The sequence below is a fragment of the Bacillus rossius genome, chromosome 7 (assembly GCF_032445375.1).
Source record: "Bacillus rossius redtenbacheri isolate Brsri chromosome 7, Brsri_v3, whole genome shotgun sequence".
Classification (NCBI taxonomy): Eukaryota; Metazoa; Arthropoda; class Insecta; order Phasmatodea; family Bacillidae; genus Bacillus; species Bacillus rossius.
This window is the reverse complement of record NC_086335.1, coordinates 71,400,966-71,424,489: the sequence shown is the minus strand read 5'-3', so window position 1 is coordinate 71,424,489 and position 23,524 is coordinate 71,400,966. Positions and strand designations below refer to the sequence as shown.

At 42.4% G+C, this 23,524-nt stretch overlaps 1 protein-coding gene across 1 annotated transcript in view; it reads left to right on the top strand.

Annotated features, from left to right (window-relative positions):
• Positions 1-23,524, top strand: part of LOC134534354 (nucleoprotein TPR-like) — a 70,682-nt gene that overhangs the window by 3,055 nt on the left and 44,103 nt on the right. The window contains 20 exon segments of the mRNA XM_063372772.1: positions 800-962; positions 1,040-1,261; positions 1,653-1,812; positions 2,390-2,564; positions 3,498-3,722; positions 4,060-4,238; positions 7,928-8,140; positions 10,288-10,380; positions 11,131-11,273; positions 11,275-11,428; positions 12,283-12,474; positions 15,722-16,036; positions 16,538-16,810; positions 18,605-18,824; positions 19,145-19,346; positions 20,690-20,972; positions 21,090-21,353; positions 21,508-21,795; positions 22,203-22,571; positions 23,104-23,313. Of these exon segments, the coding sequence (XP_063228842.1) occupies positions 800-962; positions 1,040-1,261; positions 1,653-1,812; positions 2,390-2,564; positions 3,498-3,722; positions 4,060-4,238; positions 7,928-8,140; positions 10,288-10,380; positions 11,131-11,273; positions 11,275-11,428; positions 12,283-12,474; positions 15,722-16,036; positions 16,538-16,810; positions 18,605-18,824; positions 19,145-19,346; positions 20,690-20,972; positions 21,090-21,353; positions 21,508-21,795; positions 22,203-22,571; positions 23,104-23,313 (4,343 nt within the window).

Below are 23,524 nucleotides of genomic sequence, written 5' to 3'. Positions count from 1 at the left end.
TGTACTAAAAATTCTTTAAGTAATATATTTAATTGTGTTCTCAGTACGATACAAACCACTTCAAATTACTTAATAACCATGTTTTGTACCAAATGCAAACTGCTAAGTATTATAACGTTTATATAATTTTTAGGGCTTTTTATAGTTATTAATGTTTTACACTAACTGGGTTTTTTATTACAGATATCTCACTGTGTATATATAGGTATATCACCAGTGTTTTTTATCCTTCATTAAGAGTAGAGCTAACTTTGTACAACACCCTTTACCTTGCTGATTTGAGAGTAGTACTGAACTATAATAGATTCAGTACGTCCTATCTGCATCAGTGTATTTCCCAGTCCACTGAATACATGGCTAAGTAACCCTCTTCAATATGGATTCACACTTAATTAGTAGGCAAACGTACTTTTACTTAAAAAAAAATTGCCATAAACTCAAGTGAGATTGAGAAATAATTTCAATGAGTTGAGTCCGGAAATCTTCCGATAAATTAAACATATTTTTTGAATAATGTTTGTCACTGCTTCAGGATGATCTTCATACTTCCGTGCTTGAAAAAAAAAATTGAAATGTTTAGTGTCTTGAATAAAAAACTTGTAGTGTAATTTTTCTCGTTGTTTAATATAATTATGAACACAGAGAATGTGTTGGGATTCATTTTCCAACTACTCTGCCAGAGCTCAGTACACCTCTCACCACGCTACCAGACGCGACGAGCGCTTGGAGCTAGTTGATGGGCTCGCGCCACCGGGATTGAGAGCCGGGGCTGACGCCCAGGGATGCTGCTGGTTCCCAGAGCAGAAGCTGGCGGACCAGGAGCGAGAGCTGTCGAGGCTGCTGCAGGAGCTGGAGGTGGAGAGCGAGCGGCACAAGGTGGCTCGGGCCGCGCTGGCCGAGGCGGAGGCCAGGGTGGCCGGCCTGACGGAGGACGTCGCGGCCCTGCACGCGTCCGTGAGGAGGTGAGTGTCGCTGCGTGGCGGGGCGGGGCGGGGGCGGGGGCGAGGGCTGGGGAGTCACGGGCCGTGCCGTGCCGCAGGCTGGACGGCGAGGGGGAGCAGCTGCGCGGCCAGCGGGACGCGGCGCTGCAGGAGAACGCACGGCTGCGCGGCGCGCTGGCGCTCAACGAGGCGGAGATCAAGAGCCTGCAGGACAAGTGCCGCGGGCTGCACGCGGAGCTGGGGCAGGCCGCCGACGCCAAGTACGCTGCCCTGGCCCAGTACCAGGGCGTCAAGGAGCTGGAGGCGTCGCTGCAAGCCAGGTAGTCGCGTCCTCCCAGCGCCGTGGCCCCACCTCGGGTCACAGACAGTCGGCAGTTCATTTGGGAAGGTTTAACTGTGGAGAAGGTTTAATTTAGTAGCTGTGGTACATGCTAGCAGTGATTGTTGCGTTAGGCACCGTGGTGCCTATACCCATTAGCCAATCAGGGCTTGCCATTTTAAAACTCAAGTTTTTAAGATTTTTAGTTAGCTAAGGAGTTTTGGAACGTTGTATTAAGTGGCGTTACGGCATTCTTAAGTGCAGTGTATTTATGTGGAAAACAAATTAGTTTGAACAGTATTATGGAAATAGCTGTATCTTAAAAAAAAATAAATAATTTGTGTGTGGTTGACGATTGCGTAACGGAGTCTGGTGACGGGCGTGTGCCGCAGGGAGAACGAGGCGGAGCAGAAGGTGCAGGCCCTCCACAAGCAGCTCCAGGAGCTCAGGGACGACCTGAGCCGGCACCAGGACGACCTGGGCTCCGCGCGCCGCGAGTACGTCTCCAAGCTGGCGGGCATCGAGACACAGCTGGCCGCCAAGACGGAGGAGGTGCGTGCGCTCCCCGGCTCTCCCGGGTCTACCAACCGTCCTGTGGGGAAGTACGGGGAAACAACAGGGAATTTATAGATGATTCCGTTGTGTTGGTATTGCTTTCTTCTGTACGGCGGAGAACACTGAACCTCTTCATTGTTTTTTTTTCCCGTTCCGTGCTACCAGGCCAACGGTGAACGTCTCTGGGAGTGAATGCACGTAGCACGACGGTGTGATGGGTATGATGGTATGCACTTCCCCCAGCGTCTTAGCAGCCACCCACGATGGTTATCTCTATACCTCGGGCAATTGTCTTTTACCCGGGGTGGGCGAAAAAAAGTTCGTTATGCATCCTTCGTAGCATGCAACGCTTGCCCGCACATGAGAGATTACGAAACAATGTCACAGCGCTTAATCCTCTTAGCCTCTCTGGAGTGGTACCGATTCACAAAATTTTGCTGATATACTGATTCAACCCTTGTCGAATCACCGATTCCGTACCGATACGGAGAAAAACATTTTGGTAGAATTGTGCCGATCCGTATCCGTACGTGAATCACCAGATGGCCGACTGCTTATGCCCGTGTGCGTGCAGTGCGAGGCGGAGCGGCTGGCGGCGGAGGACCTGCGGGCGTCCCTGCAGCGGTCCCAGGAGAAGGTGCAGGCGCTGACGGCCAGGCTGGAGGAGCAGCGGCAGATGGAGACGCGCATGAAGGACAGCTTCGACCGCGAGCTGGAGGCCCGCAGCAAGCTGGTGCAGCTCTACAAGAGTGAGTGCTGAGCGCGTTCCACAACCTCCCGGTACAGGTCGCTGGGTTTACTCATAACTGCAGCATGTTGTCATTCAGATGTGGTACTGGAATGATTTCGACTAATATTTTGCAATAAAATGATATTGAGTAAGAATAATTAACTATTCAGAACAATAAAAATAGATTGGCAAGTATTTGTGTGTTTAGAAAATGTACCGTCATAATGCAAAACTGATTTATGAATAACAAATTGCTAAATACATAATATTTATAGAATTTACTGTATTAAAATATTACGTTTTTGTGACTTAAGTTAATTTTTGTGTTATTATAGCTCATTACATTCATGTATTTGTTGCATTTTGTGCTTTATGGTGTGTTTACTTCATCTCAATGTTATAGTGTTTATTGACATGCTTTTGTGTGTAATTTTGGTTTTATCGCAATTCACCATATAATATTCTTGTCCTTATTGATCACACGTATGGCTTATAAATCTATATTATTTTGTGGCTTCTTTGTGTATAATTTTGTTCATCTCCCCTCCCCCATCCTCCACACTTCACATATTGCCACACCTATTTAATTCTTATTAATTTCATCTCTTCTGGCTGTCTTCATCTTTTATAATGCCACAAAATCCTTAAAAAATACTAACAGTGGTTTTTAATGAATTAAAAAAATATCTTATCTTGTCACAATTTTTTAAAATTTTATTTTTTTTAATTTTTCACCTCATGAATTAGGGGTTTGCCGTTTTTTAATTTTTATACTGGTTGTAGGAAACCACATTTCCACCCAACCTTTGGGCCACAAACTACTGGGGTTTCAAGGACTTTGAAAGGATAACCTTTTATGACCAAGGCCACTCTCTGACAGCACCGAACCACTGCTACACGAATGCGGCGTGCCACGAGGGGTGCAGCATGGTGGCTTGTGACCCCCGCGCAGACTCTAGCAGCGTGGCGGAGCTGAGCGTCGGGGAGGTGACGCAGGGCGCGCGGCAGCTCAGCGACCTGCTCAAGGAGAGCACGGACAGCTACGCCGCGCTGGAGGAGCGGTTCGCGCAGGCCGAGGCTGAGCGCAGAGAGCAGCTGCTGGAGCGGGACAAGCGCATCGAGGACCTGGAGAAGGAGCTGGCCACGGCCAACCGCCTGCTGGGCGACATGAAGAGAGGTACACGTCCGTCCTTCATTACTTTCACTGAAGGGCAATTTATAAAACAAGTTTACTTAAAAAAATATCGTGCATTTTTTTTGTTACTCCACAATATTTTCAACAGATACTCACTTAGTGCAAATCATGGGTGTAAAAATAATGTGCAGGTGATAATTAGGGACACCTGTTTGTGGTGAAAATTCTTGGTTGATTTCGTCAATTTGCAACATGAAATGCTTTCGCACAGAGCAGGAAACAAATGCATTAATACTATAAGGAAACTGATGTTGCAAGTAACACAACACGTTGTGGATCCCGGGCAGCTGTAGTGTGTGTGTCTGCGTGGGGCCCGCAGAGGACCTGTCGAAGGCGCTGGAGGGCATCTCGCCGGGCGCGGCGTCGGCGTGCCGCATGCTGCGCTCGTGTGGCTCCATCACGCAGTTCTACACGCGCTTCGTGGCCGTGTCGGAGGAGCTGGCGGCCGTGCGCGAGGAGAACCGGCGCCTCAAGCTCGGCCTCAACACCATCGCCGAGGCAAGCTCGTCGCTGTTTCAGGGCACACCCACTTTGTTAATGTATCAGTACCATACATTTTTGCTATGCTAAATAATTAAGAGTAAGTATTAAATCTATAAAAATTAAATGTAAATGTTTGTTCTTTCAGAATCTTAAATCTCCTAAAGTTCTCCACCAATTGCTTTGAAATTTCGACACAAATTCGCATTGGAATATTTGCGTGTTTTTATATACCTGTGACTCACCGCTGACAGGTAAAAATATAGATAAAAATTTAGCTGTGGAGAAATATTTATATAAATTAATGTTCATGTGTTCAGGGTGGCGACCAACCGGGAAAACCGGGAAAACCGGGAAAAGTCAGGGAATTTTGCCAGCAGGGAAAAGTCATGGAAAAGTCAGGAAATTTTTCAAATAGTCAGGGAAAAAATTAAATCTTGTCTAAAGTTCTTGCTGCAGCATTTTACAGCTTAATATTATTCATAGTCTTTGTTAATTTGTTAAGTGTATGTAGCGAATTATTAACTGAAATTCTGAATACTATATTTTATACGAAGTTTGTTTATTGAAGCCATTTTTGATGTCGCGGGTCCATGAAAAACTCTGCTGTGTTTGCATTGCTGATAACAGCTGGCTGGCGTGCGCGCGCATGCATTGTATTGCCACCATAGTCATGGTACGTGTACCAAATTATTCTATGTTTACTAGTTTTATAGCTCATAGTACACCGAGATGACCGAGATAGTTTTATTTTTGTTTCTCGTATTATTGGCAACTGTGGTACAAGTACACGAACGTTTTGGGATGAAAACGTAAGTGCTTTTTTTTGTTGCCAGTCGTGTTGTGTAGTGCTTCTCTACGTTTTACTTTTCAGATGTACTACAGTAGAACCCGTTTATAGTGAACCCGCCTATAATGAATTCCCGTTTATTCTGAATTTCCGTCTCGGTCCCGGAAAAATGATGTGAGGTTATGTATTAATTTATTGGATATAGCGCACAACTTTTGTCAATGTTGATACGTTTTCCCGTGTACCACGAACAAATTTTGCCGATATAATGCACATTTATCTCAAATATTTTCATATAATTACAAGTATTTTCACAAAACGTCTATTCTGGATCACATTAACGTTTTTCTCCGCAATATGCTACTCGATTGTCCACTGTTCATATTATAAACAAGTCGTAATCGAGTGGCCTCGGTAGGCTGCGTGTAGCCAGAAATGGTGCTCAGTTTGGTGAAGATAAAAAATAGTTTTCCCTGCGTAGTTAAAGAATGGGCGAACGCGTGTACATTTAATAAGTTATCAAAATTAAACATAAATTACCGCCACACAAATACGTATGTACATTATAGCAACAAATTCAATATTTTTACGTCTCATTTTTATCGTTAACGTTTCGGACATTTTGATCGAGTAAGGTTCGTAAGACTACCACTAGATAGAACTCTGTGGACTAAATTTTTCCATAGAAAGTAAGAAATTTTCGTTCCAGCTTTAGCAACTGCGATATTAAATGATATGTAGTGATCTTTGATGCGCCAGACTCGTTATTTTTCGTTTATTTACTTTTGACGGTAAAAAGAATTTCGTGTTATTAAGCTGCAAATGTGCTTCAATAAGAAATACATACATAAAAAAGGGTGAAACACGCGTTAAAAAATGTAAGGCATTATCTGTGCGTGATAAACTGGACATTATTAAAAAGGTAGACTCCAACCCCACTGTCCCGCACGTGTTAATATCAAAGGAACTGGGAATTGCAACATCCACATTAAATACAATATTAAACAAGCTGAACAATCTTCTTTCTCAAGCTGCGAATACGTCACAGAGTATTAAACGCCTGAAAAAAGGAAAATATGCCGATGTCGAAGAACCATTAATAGAAAGTTTGTACATGTGTAGTGCATTAAAAATATCTGCATTTGCTCATAAAACTGTTGCTTTGAGTATTTTCATTCGTTCTTTTCTTGGCTTAGGCCTATGTGTAGTTAAGATTATGCTTTTGAGTATGTATTGCCAATATAAAAGTTTTCCCAGATATAAAGTTTCCCCTCTATAGTGAACATATAAACTACTCCCTTTAGATTCATTATAACAGGGTTCTACTGTATTTATTTTATTTTGCTGTCCTCTTTGTGTAAACGTTTTGAATAGTGGCGTGTACATGTTTTCAGTATTATTTAGTAAGCTAGTCGGGCTTTGTTCTGAAGATAAAAAGGAGAGAATATAAGTAGTATACAAAGATGGGGAAGAAAATGTGCGCGGGATCAGATATGAACGTGTGGGCTTGGGAAGAATATTGCCGTTGCTGAAAGCTAAGAGTAAAGGTGATTAATGAGTTAAAGTGTTTATTCGGTTATATTCAAATTTTTAGACCATTACTTTTATGGAGTAAAACATTTTTTTTTAATGAATTCCAATACAGGATAAGAAAAGTGAAAGGTAAATATTAAGAGTAGCTAATCATTAGACTTGCGCATAATAGTTCGCGACCGGGAGCGCTCCTATTAAAAAACGTTTACACAAAGAGGACAGCAAAATAAAATAAATAGTACATCTGAAAAGTAAAACGTAGAGAAGCACTACACGACTGGGGGAAGGAAGGAAGGAAGGAAAGAAAAAAAAAAAAAGAAAAAAAAAAAGAAAAAAAAAAAGACACACGTGCGAACTAGGTCGCTCTAATTGGGTAAAATGGCGTATATAACAGTTGTTTTTAATCTTCACTTAACATATAATATAATCAAAAACTTTTAATTTATAAAAGGATTTATTTTATAGCTTGTTAAAGAAATATTATTTATGAAATGTGTTTCTTTTAGTGAATAAAATTCAGTTTTATAAATATACAAATGTTAATTTTTTTTTTAAGTTTTAGAAATAATCAACAAAAAATGCGTTATTATTTAAAGGCAACAAAATTACGTACATTATTAAGAAAAAAGATCCATTACTCTTTTAATTTGTTACCTTACAATTAGACATAGAAAAACTAATAAAAACTCTTAAGTAAGATTGTTTGCTAATATTGCTTAAGAATGTGTATGTTAATTAGTACCTATATATAATTCACTAAATATTAGCAAGTTCATCATCACTTAACATACACTATAATCGAAAAAATTTAATTTCTAAAAGCTATTATTGTTTGTCTGATTTTGTTTTGACATATATTTGTGTATGTTATCTGATAAGTTATTTATAATATGTAAAAATAAGAAGGTTTTACGCTTAAAAAAATTGATGAGATTGTTAGGCATGGTCAGGGAATAAAAATGATTTTCCTGGAAAAGTCAGGGAATTTATTCTTTACAGTTTGGTAGCCACCCTGGTGTTGGTCTTTTGTTTTGTAGAGATAAAGTTATAGATAGGAACATATAATGATAGAGAGGTTTAGAGAGATGCAGAGGGAGATTTACAGATATGTAGAGTTAGAGAGGTAAAGAGATAATAGAAAGGGAGATACACAGTTATATAGAGATAGTGTTGGGTAAATACAGATAGAGTGAGTGACATATAGAAACATGGATATGTAGAGTGATATGGATACATATGGGGATGTTTTTTTTTCTTCTGTAGAGGAATATGATATGACTTGTAGAGGGACGTACATGTAGAGAGAGAGAGAGAGATGGTTAGCACATGTGCACAAGAGGAAGTGAAGGAGAGCTGAGAGGGAGCGTGTGGGCGCGGCGGGCAGGAGCTGGAGGCCAAGGCGCCGACGCTCAAGAGGCAGAAGGAGGACTACGAGCGGGCCATGGCCACCGTGGTGCAGCAGACGCAGCAGATGGACGCGCTGGCAGAGGAGATGGTGCGGGTGCGGGAGGAGGAGGCCGGGCTCAAGAAGCAGCTGGCTCACCACCGGCAGGAGGGCGGGCGGCTGCGCTCACAGCTCGCCGACCTCGCCAAGCAGGTGGGCGTCTGCAGAGATCAGCATATACTCTGCTGGAAGTCATCACATTTTAATTTCCAATAAACTTTTGCTAAATTTAATAGCAGTTTGTTTTTGAGGGCTCCCTTCGTTTTATAACCGCACTTTAAAAATAAATTGTTTGAAGCTGTCCACTTAAATTGCGTGGGATTAATTTTGGAAAAGGTTTTATCTTTTTAACATAAAAATTGGTCTTATTCCTGCAAATAGGAGATCTGTTTTGTATTATGTTTGATTTAGCTTATCAAATATTTTAAAAAAATCCGGTGATATAAAAATGTTTAAAGTAAACTTTTTTAAAAGGTCCTGAAAGTGGTTCACAAAGTTGTGAAACTGGCCGATCACTGAGGTCTGGGTGTTCCTCTGGCAGTTTCATGGGTAGCTAAAGTGGTTTGGCGAACTTCAGGTAATCACTGTAAAACAAACATACATTTGAATTTTGTCACGGATTGCACTATTTACAGCAAAACCCCTTATTTGCACTTTTCATGGGGACAAAGTAAAAAAGTGTAAAAAGCGGGAAAGTGTAAATAAAGGGAAAAGTATAAAAAGGAGTACAGTTTACCTTATTTAGAATTTTTTTCCTTTTGTTTAATAGCACATACTACAATGCAGGTACAAACACACTAACAACAAATTTTACTTTAGTATTTAATCCATTATTAATTTACCACATTTGACAAAAATAAAAAAAAGAATGAAAGCCAAAATGTTTTTCTGATTACTTCCTAAAAATAAATTTGAAATTTTCTTCTGCTTGCTTTTTTGGCTGTTCAAGATTATTTGCCTCTCCAAATTATAAATACAGTTGCAACCGGCAGGGTTTATAACAAATACGGGCTACATACACATTGCTCACAGTAAAAATTTTTTTAAGAAAAGGCCGCAAATTGTTGAATATTTACTGTCAATAGCGCGCGAAACGCGGAGAAAGGTCATTGTACTCGGTCAGCTGCTGTAACGACGCGGCGGCGCATGCGCACTCTATGCTCCGCCCAGGCTCATGACGCCATCAGCCGCCAACCAATAGATGCGAGCTTAGCGGAAAAAAATATAAGCTCCACCTCCCGTGTACCAATTTTATCCAGTTCTAATACCAGTTTATTGGTATACGCACCAGTTTTCTCGCTGCCGTGACATGTTCAAGTTTACGTTTATCATGATGTCTTGATACCAATAATTAATTATTTACGATCCCCAGAAATAAATGGTTAGTTTAAAAAATATGGCGTCAACTGTACAACACTTCCCAAATTATAAAAGACGTATAAAACAGTTACCAAGACACCGCTCATTTTATCTTGTGAAGTTTATGTCTCGTACCAGTATTTCGGCTAAGTTGTGACATAAATACAGTATCAGAACTTACAAGCAGCCATGTTTGTACATTCATGAGTTTACGTTTTTCCCTCGTGCATTTTAGATTGTCTCCTGCTATAATTACTCGTACTTTTACACGCCTAGGCTTAAATTATTACATGTTTAGAAATAAAAGCAACTTTTCATGTTATAAAATATGTATATTTTGCTATTTAAAATGTTCATTGCCTACTAGCTCCACGGTATTTTCTGGTTGTTTATGGTTGTTACGTGACGTAAATAGCGGGATTGATTCGATTTTTGAGACGTAATTCGCGGGAAAGTATTGTATTGGACTATATGGGAACCAAACGGGACCTGAAGAATATAGTGCAAATAACGGGAAAACGTAAATAACGGTAACGTAAATAAGGGGTTTCGCTGTATATGGCATTTTGAACAAGCAGAATTTATTAAGTGCTAATGCAACAACTGAATCGTGTTACAAAAAATTTGCACATATTTTGGACACACCCATTCACCTCATTGTTTTGTTGATATCAATTGATATCCAGGCTGCATTTCTTTAGCCAGTTCTACCAACCGGTGGACTGTTGTGGCAACAATACCTCAATCCAGGCTTGCCAAATTTACATTTGATGCTGCTGGCCATGCTACCTGCAGCAAGAAATCAAAACCATCTGAATTTATCTTATTTCTGAAACTCGTTAATTCTCTACGAGAACTTGAATCATTTATGAATTGGATGTTAACCCAACTGCACACGGAATGACTTGATGAAGGGAGCGTGTTGATGTACTTGTCTGCAGGTGTGCCACTTGCTGCGGGAAGTGGAGCACGCGCGCGCTGGGACGTCTGCAAGCGGGTGGAACATCTCCAGAGACGGAACCAGCTCTTCCGAGGTACTGGCGCTCTCTCGCTAGCTTAGTACCACGGTAAAACTCACTGGCTACGACCTGATTTTATTACTACTTTCTCTCTATTACGTCACCTTTTCGAGGCACTGTGAAAAATTATTAAGTCAGAAATTAGAAGGTAAATGGCAGGAAATTTTTTTTGAAGCATGTTGTGTTGTATTTCCCTTGGCGAGCACTGTACTGCACGTGGCATTGGGAAACCCCCTCCTCCCTCCGACCAAAGATAACTGTTCCGTGGCACCGGCATGTCTGCACGCCGTCCGGCGCTCTCAGCCAGCCATCGCGATATATGCTTTAGTAAACACTACCTTATTTGTTTGCACTGATATTACAACTTAGGTCTGCGTGATTTTGGATCTCTCGTGGCTTTGATAACTATTTGTTGATGACTTATCGCTAGAGGTTGATGGCATCCCGAAACTCTGGATAACAGTCGGGAAAGAGACCATTCCCGGACTTCAGGAAAATCATTTTTCCTCTTGGGATAATTGCACATGTATTGATCAGACAAAGCACAGAGATATCACAAAGACACATGCATCTGTAAAACTTAATTCAATCCTTGTTCAAAAATGTTGTTAAAAATAAAAACTCTGACTCACCCGCCGGTGGTTAGTTTAGTTAAAAAGGTGACGAGATCAGGTAGAACATGTCCAGCTGTGAACACGAGATGGAAGGAGACTGTAATGCCCAGGCAGGTTGTGTGGGAGTGTTGAGCGGCGGGGTGTGCCGCAGGTCATCTCGCAGAACCTGGTGGTGTTTGGGGATGTGGAGGAGCTGCAGGCCCAGAACCAGAAGCTGCTGGCCTTGGTGCGGGAGATGAGCGTCAAGGAGGAGACTGTAATGCCCAGGCAGGTTGTGCGGGAGTGTTGAGCGGCGGAGTGTGTCGCAGGTCATCTCGCAGAACCTGGTGGTGTTTGGGGATGTGGAGGAGCTGCAGGCCCAGAACCAGAAGCTGCTGGCCTTGGTGCGGGAGATGAGCGTCAAGGAGGAGCAGGCGGAGGAGGCCGGGCAGGACGAGGTGGTGCTCAAGGTCAGGAGCTCTACCAACAACCAACATCTCGGAACTCCTCGCGTCTTTCATAATGGAACAATAGTTTTCATACTGATCTTTTTTGAAGTTATACCTCTTCAAGCCCTTTATGTGAAAATGATGACAGTTAATTTTTACGATGCACGCTCATCATGCTACAAAATTTTGAGAGGAAGATGGCGGACCTACGTGTATGAAAATGAACCCATGCATAGTCACTTTGATAAAAATTAGGGGACATGCCAAATGTATTAGTGTGCCAAATGCAACTTTATGATATCGAAACTACCCTGGAATATATTTGGTGATTTAAAATAGTCCTAGTAAAGAGTATTTTCAAGTTTTAAAAAAACCTAAGGTTTCTGGTATTACAATAATTTTAATATATATTTTCTTCACAATCTTCTGTCAGGCTTTGCAGTGTAATGGTCGTAGTGTGTGGTTTATAAGATGGACCGTGGTTCTAAACTGGGCAGTAGAATTTTAATTTTTTTTTTACTTTTTTTTTAATTGCAGATTACTGGAATGTACTAATTGGGCTTTTAAGAAGAAATATATCTGTATACATTTTATTTATTGTATTCTTATAATATTATTTTATACACTTGTTCATAGTAATGTGCAGTACTGAGTACTTATTTAATTAATTTTTGTTACAGTAAATTTCAAAATAGTCCAGTATAAAATCCAAAAGCGATATAACTTCTAACGCGCTTACATAAGTACAAACATTCCCCCCGCCCCACCGTGGTCCTGGCAGACAGGCAAGGCCTCGGAGGTGGTGAGCCTCCCTGGGGCTGGTGTGCGGTGTGACCCCTGAGGCCTGCAGGCGGTGGGCGACTCGTGGCTTGCAGGAGAAGCTGCAGTTCTACGAGGCCCAGTTCCGGGAGATGAAGGAGGCCACGGAGGGACACAAGAAGGTGATAGAGACGCTGGTGCGGCAGCGCGACATGTACCGCACCATGTACGACCAGGAGGTGACGGGCTCTGGGGCCCAGGCTCCGCCCCCTCAGGAGCCGGGGCAGGAGGACCCGGCTGTGCAGGAGGTGGGTGCAGCGGTGATCGTTGCACAGTTATAGTGTAGTACATCTTAAGGATAGACTTTTCTGAAGGTAACTTTATTTTCACTTTGCTGTGATGACTGAACTTTTTCATCCAGGGTATGTACTAGATGATTGTAGTCCTTCGTACAGTTTTCCGTTCTCTTCGGTAAGGAGTCCTGGGAAGATGTACACTTTTAGACTTCTGTAGTTTCCTTCACTGATTTGCTGATCGTTGCGGTTTAATCCATGATGCGTCCTAGACAGTTCTGCAAACTATGTATTCGTTGACACTAATGATAATGATCACTGGTAGAATTCATTAGTTCCTTTCACAGCTTGCAGAAAGCTTGCAAACTATTCAACACTAATATTCATCTGTAGGATTCAGTTGTTTCTCTTATAGTTAGCTAATCATTAAGGTAGAAATCACCATGTGTGTTAGAAACTACTCTAACTGTAGAATTAGGTAATTAAACATATCCAGACCTAAACTATGCTGATGTTAGTAAGGTTTGAAGATAGTAACTCCAGTGGAAAGTTAGTTTAATTCTTAATAAAGTTCAGGTACACAAAAATATTTATATCTGTTCATTTTCTGAACATAATTCTTCAATATTTTAGTTTCATTACTGGCGTATAAGGGCTGAATATATGCCAAAACTGCACACCAAAATCATCAATGGCCAAACTCATTCAGTAATGATGACATTCTGACTAAGTGTTTTAAAAAGAACCAAACATTCTTCTCTCTTTTTTTATACTTCATATTACAATTCATAAATAATAAAACCAAATACAGTAGAACCCTGTTATAATGAATCTGAAGGGAGTAGTTTATGTGTTCACTATAGAGGGGAAACTTTATATCTGGGAAAACTTTTATATTGGCAATACATACTCAAAAGCAAAATCTTAACTACACGTAGGCCTAAGACAAGAAAAGAACGAATGAAAATACTCAAAGCAACAGTTTTATGAGCAAATGCAGATATTATTTTTAATGCACTATACATGTACAAACTTTCTATTAATGGTTTTTCAACATCTGCATATTTTTCTTTTTTCAGGCGTTTAATAGGTACTCTGTGACGTATTCGCAGCCTGAGAAAGAAGATTGTTCAGCTTGTTTAATATTGTACTTAATGTGGAGTTTGTAATTCCCAGTTCCTTTGCTATTAACACGTGCGGGACAGTGGGGTTAAAGTCTACCTTTTCAATAATGTCCAGTTTATCTCGCACAGATAATGCCATACATTTTTTACCGCGTTTTTCACCCATTTTTATGTACGTATTTCTTATTGAAGCACATATGCAGCTTAATAAAACGAAATTCTTTTTACCGTCAAAAGTAAATAAACGAAAAATAACGAGTCTGGCGCATCAAAGAACACTACGTATCATTTAGTATCGCAGATGCTAAAGCTGGAACGAAATTTTCTCACTTTCTATGGAAAAATTTAGTCCACAGAGTTCTATCTAGTGGTAGTCTTACGAACCTTACTCGATCAAAATGTCCGAAACGTGAACAATAAAAATGAGACGTAAAAATATTGAATTTGTTGCTATAATGTACATACGTATTTGTGTGGCGGTAATTTAATTTTTATTTTGAAAACATATTAAATGTACAGGCGTTCGCCCATTCTTTAACAATGCAGGGAAAACTATTTTTTATTTTCACCAAACTGATCACCATTTCTGGCTACACGTAGCATACCGAGGCCACTCGAATACGACTTGTTTATAATATGAACAGTGGACAATCGAGTAGCGTATTGCGGAGAAAAACTTCAATGTGATCCAGAATAGACGTTTTGGGGAAAAAAAAACTTGTTATTATATGAAAATATAGAGATAAATGTGCATTATGTCGGCAAAATTTGTTCGTGGTACGCGGGAAAACGTATCAACATTGACAAAAGTTGTGCGCTATATCCAATAAATTAATACATAACCTCACATCATTTTGCCGGGACTGAGACGGAAATTCACAATAAACGGGAATTCATTATAGGTGGGTTCACTATAAACGGGTTCTACTGTAATAAGTTATTTATACAGATTTCATAGAGCAAAATTTCCAGTGTTCCACTGTAATTTATCTATAAATGAAATTACGTTACCATTTAATATATTTTTCCGTGAATAATTGGCTTCACAACTTTGCTGTATTCTTCTGTCTGTCCTAAATTCCTTTAAGCTTAATACAGGAGAAAATATTTTTTTGGATCTACAGGTGTAGCTATCCTTTAATTGTATTTTACAAACTCTTATAAAAGTACATTTGGTGTGGTATGATTTTGTTAAAATTTTAATTTATTTGATTTTAAATATATATAAAAATTGTAACCAAATGTTGTAATTGGTTGGTTAGTACAAACCACGTTATTGATAGTTACAAAATTAATGGTCTCTTCACGTTTGTATTATTATAGGTTTGATTGTACTTTTAAACTCTGCAGCATAGAAGAGACCACATGATAAAGTGAAGAATGACAGGCGAAGGTTGTAAGTGTGAGTACTAGGATAAAAACTTCTCGCTCACGCTATTGTCTGTGCCATCCGGACTTTGCATAACAGCAACATAAATACAGTCATACAAGATGACTTGTCATGTTATATTCTTTAAACGCACAATTATTGTATATATATAATCTAAATCTCGGAAACGGCTCCAACGATTTTCATGAAATTTAGTATGGAAGTATGCTATAAATCAATCTAGCTAGGATTCATTTTTAGAAAATGTCGTTTTATCAGTGTTTTCAATAATCAACTTAAACATAAATGACTCTTCCTGACATCTATTGGCGAGTAATAATAACATTTTTTTTTTTAAATTGGGAGCAACTGACTCCTTTAACGACACAACAACACTAAAGCTACTCCAGTAGATGGCGTTGTTAAGCAACACTAATCCAATTGAGTGTTTGGTTTGAGGTCAGACCAAGAAAATCAATTGCTTACTTATATTATTTGTGTCTTTTTTAACTCATGTGTTCACTTAAAAATGCATAAAAGATCTTTGAAGGAAAAAAAAAACGCCTATTATTATGTCGGTAAGATCGAAAAATTTAATTCATATTTGATTATTTCATCAGTATGTAATTCGTATTTAAATATAATTTCTAAAAAACACCATTTACCAAAACAAAAAAGAATGCGGAGCCAAGCTCGGTCGTCCAGGTACTAACATTTCGGCAGCTCCGAGCCCAGTGAGAGATGTGCTGGAGTTGTGGTGTGAGTGCAGCTGAAGCAGAAGCTGGCGGCCGCGGAGGAGCAGCTGAGCCAGCTGCAGGAGGAGACGGACGCCTACCACAAGGAGCGCCAGATCAACGACCGGATGGCGGCGGAGCAGATCCAGAAGCTGACGGCGGAGCTGGACGGGGCCAACGACCAGGTGTCGAAGCTGACGGGCCGGCTGGCCAAGTACGAGGAGCGCGCGCGGCTGCAGGAGGCGAGCGTGCGCTCCCACAAGCAGCAGGTGTCCGCGCTGGAGGGCAAGGCGCTGCTGCTCAGCAACACGCTCAAGAAGCACGAGGAGACGGCCACCTACTTCCGCAGCGTGAGTCCTGCTGGTCTGCCGTCCTGATCAGACCGAAAGCATGTCAATTCACTGCATCACAACGAAATGCAAGTTCTATCATGGAATCAAGCAGCATTTAACCAAATCTTAATTCTTATCCCACAAAAGTAATCTTTTAATGTTTTAGATTCGAGGAATGTCTGAAAGACAAAAATTTCACCAGAGTGCATACACCAGATAAATTAATTTCATTTGTTTTTTACGTGTCTGAATATATCTTTTTTAGACTAATGCATTAAAAATTATTTAATGTTAACTCCAGTATGCAAATAAACATTTTTGGATATAGTAGTTATTACAAAACAGTATGTATAAAATTAAAAACAATTATACCGAAAGCTTCTGTTTAAAAAATGTAATTGGACTACAAATAAAACCATAAAATCTTGTCCCTAGTCCTGGAACAACTCTTCGACATGTTATAAACAGTGACTTGGTCAACTGCTGACCAGACGGGAACACTAATGTCGCTGCCCGCAGAGAGCCATGCAGCTGGAGGGCAAGGTGGCCGGCCTGGAGGGGCAGCTGGAGCGGGTGAAGCACGAGCACGCCCTGCTGGCGGGGAAGGAGTCGCGCCTGCGCGGCGAGCACGACACGCTGCGCAAGGAGCACGGCAAGCTGTCGCGCTACCTCGAGAACCTTGACGCCATCCGTGCCAGCTTCGAGCGCCAGGAGACGGAGGCCACCGTGCGGCTGCAGAGCCTGCTGGAGAACTCGAACCGCGAGTGCGCCGCCCTCCGCCGCCGGCTGCAGGTACCGCTTCCCTCTTGTGTTCTCGGCAGCAGTTCTTGAAAATCAAATACAGTAAAACACCGTTTTAACGAACTTAATTAGAGCGAACAATTCATTACTACGAACTATGCCTTTGGTTCCGTCAGACGTCCATATAACATAACGAAAAAAAATTTCACTAGTACGAATTTTCTCATTCAAATTTTTTAAATATTCTATAAATATTCATTTGAACGAACACTTTTCTGCCCGGCATGGCAAACGACAAACGGATAAAATCGTCGCCATTCACCCACAAACTGCCATCTTATTTATTTTTATACGCGCCATAGATGACTGCAATGGACTAGTGTTGAAATTAATGCACAAAACTAGTGTAGCGACTAAAGCGCTGCATTGTGATGTTCGCTGACATTACTCTTTGTTCTATGCTCGCACGACGTGTTTAACCGATGCGAAGTGCTACATCATAAAGTATTGCTACACACACATCTCTGGTCGTTTTCTTGTTTATTGTTTGAGAAACGTGCGGTAGCCTACAACTCGCATAGTTTCGGTTCCCTAGCACGTTCGTGCAACTTCGGATTTCTCTCAAAAATTGAAATTAAAAAAATCGAAGGGTTGTGTTAGGTTAGTCACAACATGCTTGATCTTCTGATTTAGCGGCTGAAGTGGCGTTAATACCAAAACACAAAACTTCGGAAATCTTCGCAAATTCTTGCAGGGAACCGAAACTACGTGAGTTTTAGGCTTCCCAGAAATGTGGCTATACTACATGTATAACTTATTTTTACATGTGTAGGGTGCATTTGTTTTTATAGTTTAAAAAACATTACTACTGAACATGTCTTCTAGGAAACGACTGAAATGTTAAAAGCAGTAGATAAAGAAAATAAAAAGACTGATGTGGCTAAAAAGTTAGGTATCTCCAAATCAACATTGTCCACAATTCTCACCCAGCGATCCAGTTTGGAAGACAATAAAATGTAAAAAAAAATTCCTAACTTTTAAATTTTATATTTTTGATTTATTACAGCATTTTTGCAAACAGCTTGTCTTGATTCCAAAGGTAGGCTTACTACTTTGGCAAACAACTTACCTACGTATTTCTGTATTGTACATATACATACTAGTATGTATGTATGTAGTATGTATCTTGATCCCAAAGTATAGCTGTTAAAGTAATTGATGCTTGTACCACTCATATTGGTATTAGATTTTCTACTTTGTTTTTTAACAAGATCGAGTTATGTTCAAAACCCCAAAACAGGCAATCATTGTGATTTTGGTATAAAGAACTTCATTATAACAAACTGCCATAATTTTGGTCCCTTCGTGTTCTTTATAATGAAGCTCTACTGTAAAGGGTTTTGGGGCAGAAAGAAATGCACCTTATGTTTGTAATTTTTTTTTTAAAATCTTTCTGCAGAAGGCTTGCTTTTGCGTATCGGTTGTGCATATAATTTTGGGCGTGAAAATGTTAACATTTTTAACCTTTGAAAATGGTTAGCACCAAACATCTGTTTTTCAACTCGGTGAACAACAGATGTGCCGTGGCATACGGTTAGCCTTACAAGGTACGAAAATCAGCTACGGCAGAAGTAGCTCGGCTTCTGGGTTATAGCCGTGTCCTTGGCGAATAATTCACCGACGTTTCGTTCGACGTTGTAGTCGCCATCACCAGGGAGCAGTCACCCACTGAGGCTCCCTGGTGATGGCGACTCGTGAATTATTCGCGGAGGCCACGGCTGCACCCCAGACCACGGCCGTGAAGGCCTGCGAGCATGACCGGCCACGGGGTGTGCTGGTGGGCAGGAGGTGGAGCAGCAGTGCAAGGAGGAGAAGGCCAGCCTGCTGCCGGAGGTGGAGCTGGCCCAGGCCCGCGTCGCCGAGGAGAAGCAGGTGTCCGCGAGCCTGCGGGCCGAGCTCGAGGCCGCCCGGGACAGCGTCCAGAAGAAGAGCGCCAGCATAGAGGAACTCAACAAGAAGCTGACAGAGGCCAGAATGAGTCCCTTGGTGCTGAGAAGTGCTTCAGGTGAGGTGATGGCCATGCGCCCTCACGGGCAACAGTGGTGTGGAGTTAGTTCACATTTTAAACCATTTGGTGTGTACAGTATGACTTTGCATTAACAAATGTAGTGTACTAGATGTCAAAAAAGAACTCATTATGAAAATTTTAGAAGTAGAACAGATTTACTTAACTAAACTATCTGAAGATTGTTACTAAGGATTATTGATGTATTCATTTTTTTTCTACTCAGACTTCCAGTATTATTATTTAAATAAAAGATTGGGCTGCAGCACCCACAGGCTGGCTGGTGAATGTGGGGACGCTGTGTGTGTGTGGTGTCGCAGAGGCGGACGGGCTGAAGGCGCGGGCGAAGGAGCTGGAAGCACAGCTGAGGGCCGCCCAGGGCGAGGTGGAGGCTCTCCAGGGACACCTGGCAGAGGCCAAGCAGCAGGGCGCCACCTTCCGCGACATGTGCGAGCAGTTCGAGAGGCAGTGGAAGGAGGCGGTTGACAAGCACACGTTCCTCAAGGAGCAGCACGACAGGCAGTGCGTGTCCCGTCGTGCACCTTATGATCCGAGCTAGTGGAACCTAACATTGTCTTCTCTTTTTGAACACACTATTTTTCCAGCAGATGAGAGAATCCTTACACGGGCAGTATTCCCATACGTGATTCTGCTAAATTAACGTAAATTTGGCAAAATCATTTCATTTTATCCCCACCACGTCAGTGAGTTTCCAGTTCTCTCTAGTAGCAGCATGTTTAAATATGTTGTCACCTCTGTATTCTGATGAGACCCCACGAAATATTTTGCAGCAAAATTATAAAATTCATGCCACAAAGAGGAGTGGCTAGAGTCATTAGCTGATTTATGTTTCAGTTGTCCTTCATAATAAAGAAAATAAATCCAAAACCTATACCTAACATCTGAGTTGCTAACTACAAGTAAAAAATCAGGTTAAATTAACTTATTTATAGTGGAAAATAATAAAAGCCATACTTTGGCCTATTTACAGATATGTACTGCTATGTACTGCACCCAATAAATTTTACTCCCAAAGAATATTAAATTGAACAAAACCTGCCCACAGTAATAAAATATCCCATTTATATTTCAGTGAGCTGTTCCAAGTTGTGATAACAAATTATGATTAAGTTGATATGTTAATATTAAATTATCACCTTACCTGATTCAGTGTCTTCTTTTAGACAGTTGTTTAGTCAACTGTCAAGTTTTTCCTGCAAAGTGTTAAGCAGCGAGTTGTCTTTCATTGACAGTAATGGTTGGTCATATAAAAAATTATTTCAGAAAAAGTTGTAGATAATTTATGGTTTTGCAGTAAATTAAAAAGGATTTAATAGTGTACATGGTACAGAAATTATTATTTTTTTTATTCTACCCCTGTGTTTTTCAACCCTTTGCAGCAATAGTTCATCTTATTAAAAATTGTTTCAGACAAAAGTTTTAGATAAAAATTATAAGGTTTACAAACAATATGAATAGGTTTGATGGTGTGCCTACAAAAGGAGTTATGAAATTTTTTGTTCTCCAACCCAGGTTTTTTCCACCTCTTGCAGCTTTGGTTTGACGTATAAAAATTTTTGGCATTACTCCTACAAGTTATGAAACGTTCAAACAGATGTGATATTCGTAATATTATTGGAGTTTCAGAGATTCATCTTTTTTTTTCCCCCATAAACCTTCTCCTTTTGTACCTATTTGGTTGAATACCGCCCATTAACGAACTAGACCGAAAATTTTCATTGTATTAATTTGGAAGTGATTTGTTCAAAATTATGGCTGTTATCGTGTCCATATAAATGTGATGTGTGTATGAGTTGACGATGGTTTTGGGGAGCGTGGACAGGGCTATCCCGTGCTGACGGCAGGGTGGCGGAGGCCGGGAAGACGGAGGCAGCGCTGAAGGCCCGGGTGAAGGAGCTCTCGGAGCGGCTGGCCAAGGTGACGGCGGGCTCCGCCCAGTCCGCGGGCCAGCTGAGCGGGCAGCTGGCGGCCACCCAGGAGGAGCTCGGCAAGGTGCAGCGGGAGCGGGACGCTCTCAAGCAGGAGCTGGAGGCGCTGGAGAAGAAGGCCTCGTCGCTGTCCGCCGCCCTGCTGGACGTGGAGAGCAAGTACAGCCAGGAGGTGGTCTTCCACTCCAACGACATCCAGGTGAGACGAGGCTTCTCGTGTGATATTCTGACTAACGTAATCGTGCGTGTGTCTATAATTTTTAATCTAATGTTTGTTTGTGTAATAAGGTGCGTGGTATTTGAACGTGTGTGTCAGGCGGTGGCACGGCTGAAGGAGGAGCTGGCCGCGGCGTCGTGCCAGCTGGCGACCCTGGCCGCGGAGAAGCAGGCCGCCGAGACGGCGCTGGCCGGCCGGAGCGAGCAGTGGGCTCGGGAGAAGGCGGAGGTGATGCAGGACCTGAGCGGGCTCCAGGAGCGACTGTCGGAGCTGGAGGGGCAGAACGCTCTCCTGCACGACCAGTTGGAGGCCCTCAGCGCCCGCGCCTCCGCCTCCGCCTCCGCGTCCGTCCGCAAGCCGCAGGTCAGCACTCTCTCTCTCTCTCTCTTATCTGAATGATAATGCATTTAAGCACCTTGACTTTTAGCTCACGTCATGCACACAATTACTGGCAGTCAGTTATCCCCTTCCTTTATCTTTACGGTCCTCAACACCTGGTTGCTCCTCTCCGGGACAGGCCGGTGACAGCGGCGACGCCACAGCCGCGTCTGCCAGCGGTTCCTCGGTGGAGGACGAAGTGACGTCCCCGGGGCAGCTGATGCAGATCATCAAGTTCCTGCGCAAGGAGCACGGCGTGGTGGCGGGCAAGCTGTCGGTGGCGCGCAGCGAGAACGCGCGCGTCAAGCTGCAGCTGGAGAGCGCGGAGCGGCGGCTGGAGGAGGCGCGGCAGAGCCTGGCCGCGCGGCAGGACGAGGCAGAGGTCGCCACCACCACCACGGCCAAGCAGACCGAGCTGCTCCGCAAGGTGAGCACCGAGTCACTGTATATCCAGCAGAACCTTCATATTTAATTGTTCGGCCTGCTCTTGTATACTCCGCTCTTAAATAAATGTACTATCCATGAATGGTTTTTTTTTTTGAATAACTGTAGCCTAACAAAAAAAAAATTTTTTCTCGCATTAACATCACACCCCTAGTTTTCAAACTTGATTTTAGTATTAAATGTGTGACGATTATGCGAAAAAAACACGGTACTTGGAAAATCCCAATTTTTTTTTGGTGTGTAATAAAGAAAGTACTTTATACTTACCTGTTACTAAATCTAAAACATTTTGTTGGGACCTAAAGGTACGTTGTAGCGAGGTCTCGCTGCTACTCTGGCGTGTGAGAGGCGTGGAAGAGGTTTGGGAACTGAGCATGGGGATGTACGCAGGCGGAGATGCTGTTCGCGGTGACGGACAGCAACCGCATCCTGCGCGAGGAGCGGGAGGCGCTGGCGGCGCAGGTGAGCTCGTGGCAGGAGCAGCACGCCGCGCTCTCCGCGCAGCTGGAGCCGCTGAGGGCGTCGGCCCGGGAGCTGGGCGCCAGGGTGGACGTGCTGACGGCGGAGAACGCGGCGCTGCGCGGCGAGGCGGCGCGGCTGAGGCAGCGCAACAACCTGCTGGTGGAGCGCACGGCCAAGTCCAGCCAGGAGGACTGGCGCCGGCTGCAGCAGGAGCGCGAGTCCCTCTCGAAGCAGCTGGCCGCGGAGAGGGAGCAGCTGCAGCGCCTGCAGGAGGAGAGGGCTCGCCTGCAGGACCAGGTACCACTATTCAACATTTCTCTGGTCATATAGAACATATTTTATGTAATGGTTATGAATATGCCTGTGTTTTTTTTTATTTATTTTTTAGTTTAAATAAAATACGAATATCCAATTTGAAAATCCCACTAAAAATGATTTTTTTCTTGTCATATAACAACTTCTTAAATTTCTTAAACATTGGTGCTTTCTGTTGCCTGTTAGAGTAGCGAGAAACTAACATGTTTCATAAACCCGGCTGTGCTTAAAAAGTGTATTTTATTATTTTTATTATATCGGAAACAAAAAAAAAAGTCTGGACTGTATAAAATTATGTGCAAATTATATATGGGTACAATATTATGATTTAGGAAAAGTTATGATTTTAGTCAAAGAAGGAAAATAATTAATAGCTTTTTTGAATATATGTTATAAATGAATTGAAATGGGGTTATTACAATTAGTGAGGTGAGACAGTAGTGTCCCGCTGCTGGCGAGGCACCAGGCTGCGAGGGCGCGGGGGTGGTTGTGGATGCGTGTTGTCCGGCGGCAGGTCAAGGCTGCGGAGCAGCAGCACGCCGAGGAGGTGCGCAAGCTGACGGAGGAGACGAGCGCGGCGCAGCAGAAAGCCACGCGCTTGCAGCAGGAGCTCAACGACAGCAAGAACCAGTACACAAAGAAGAACGATGAGCTAGCCCTACTCACGGAGGAGCTAGGCGCGAAGGAAGCCATGCTGAACGAGATTCGCAGCAAGGAAATGACGGTTAGTGTGTGCTCAGTTCGGGTCCGTGCCGGATTTGGTAATTTTGTGTACCGTGTTTAATAGCCCCATGGTAGTTTTAATTCATATTAGGTAATATCGCGGGAGCGCGGGAATAAGGGGATAAGTCAAATATTGGCAAAAATGGTGTTTTATGGTATGAAATAAAGATGAACAAGCTCTACAAATTGGTCCAAATGGGTTAAGTCTAGCA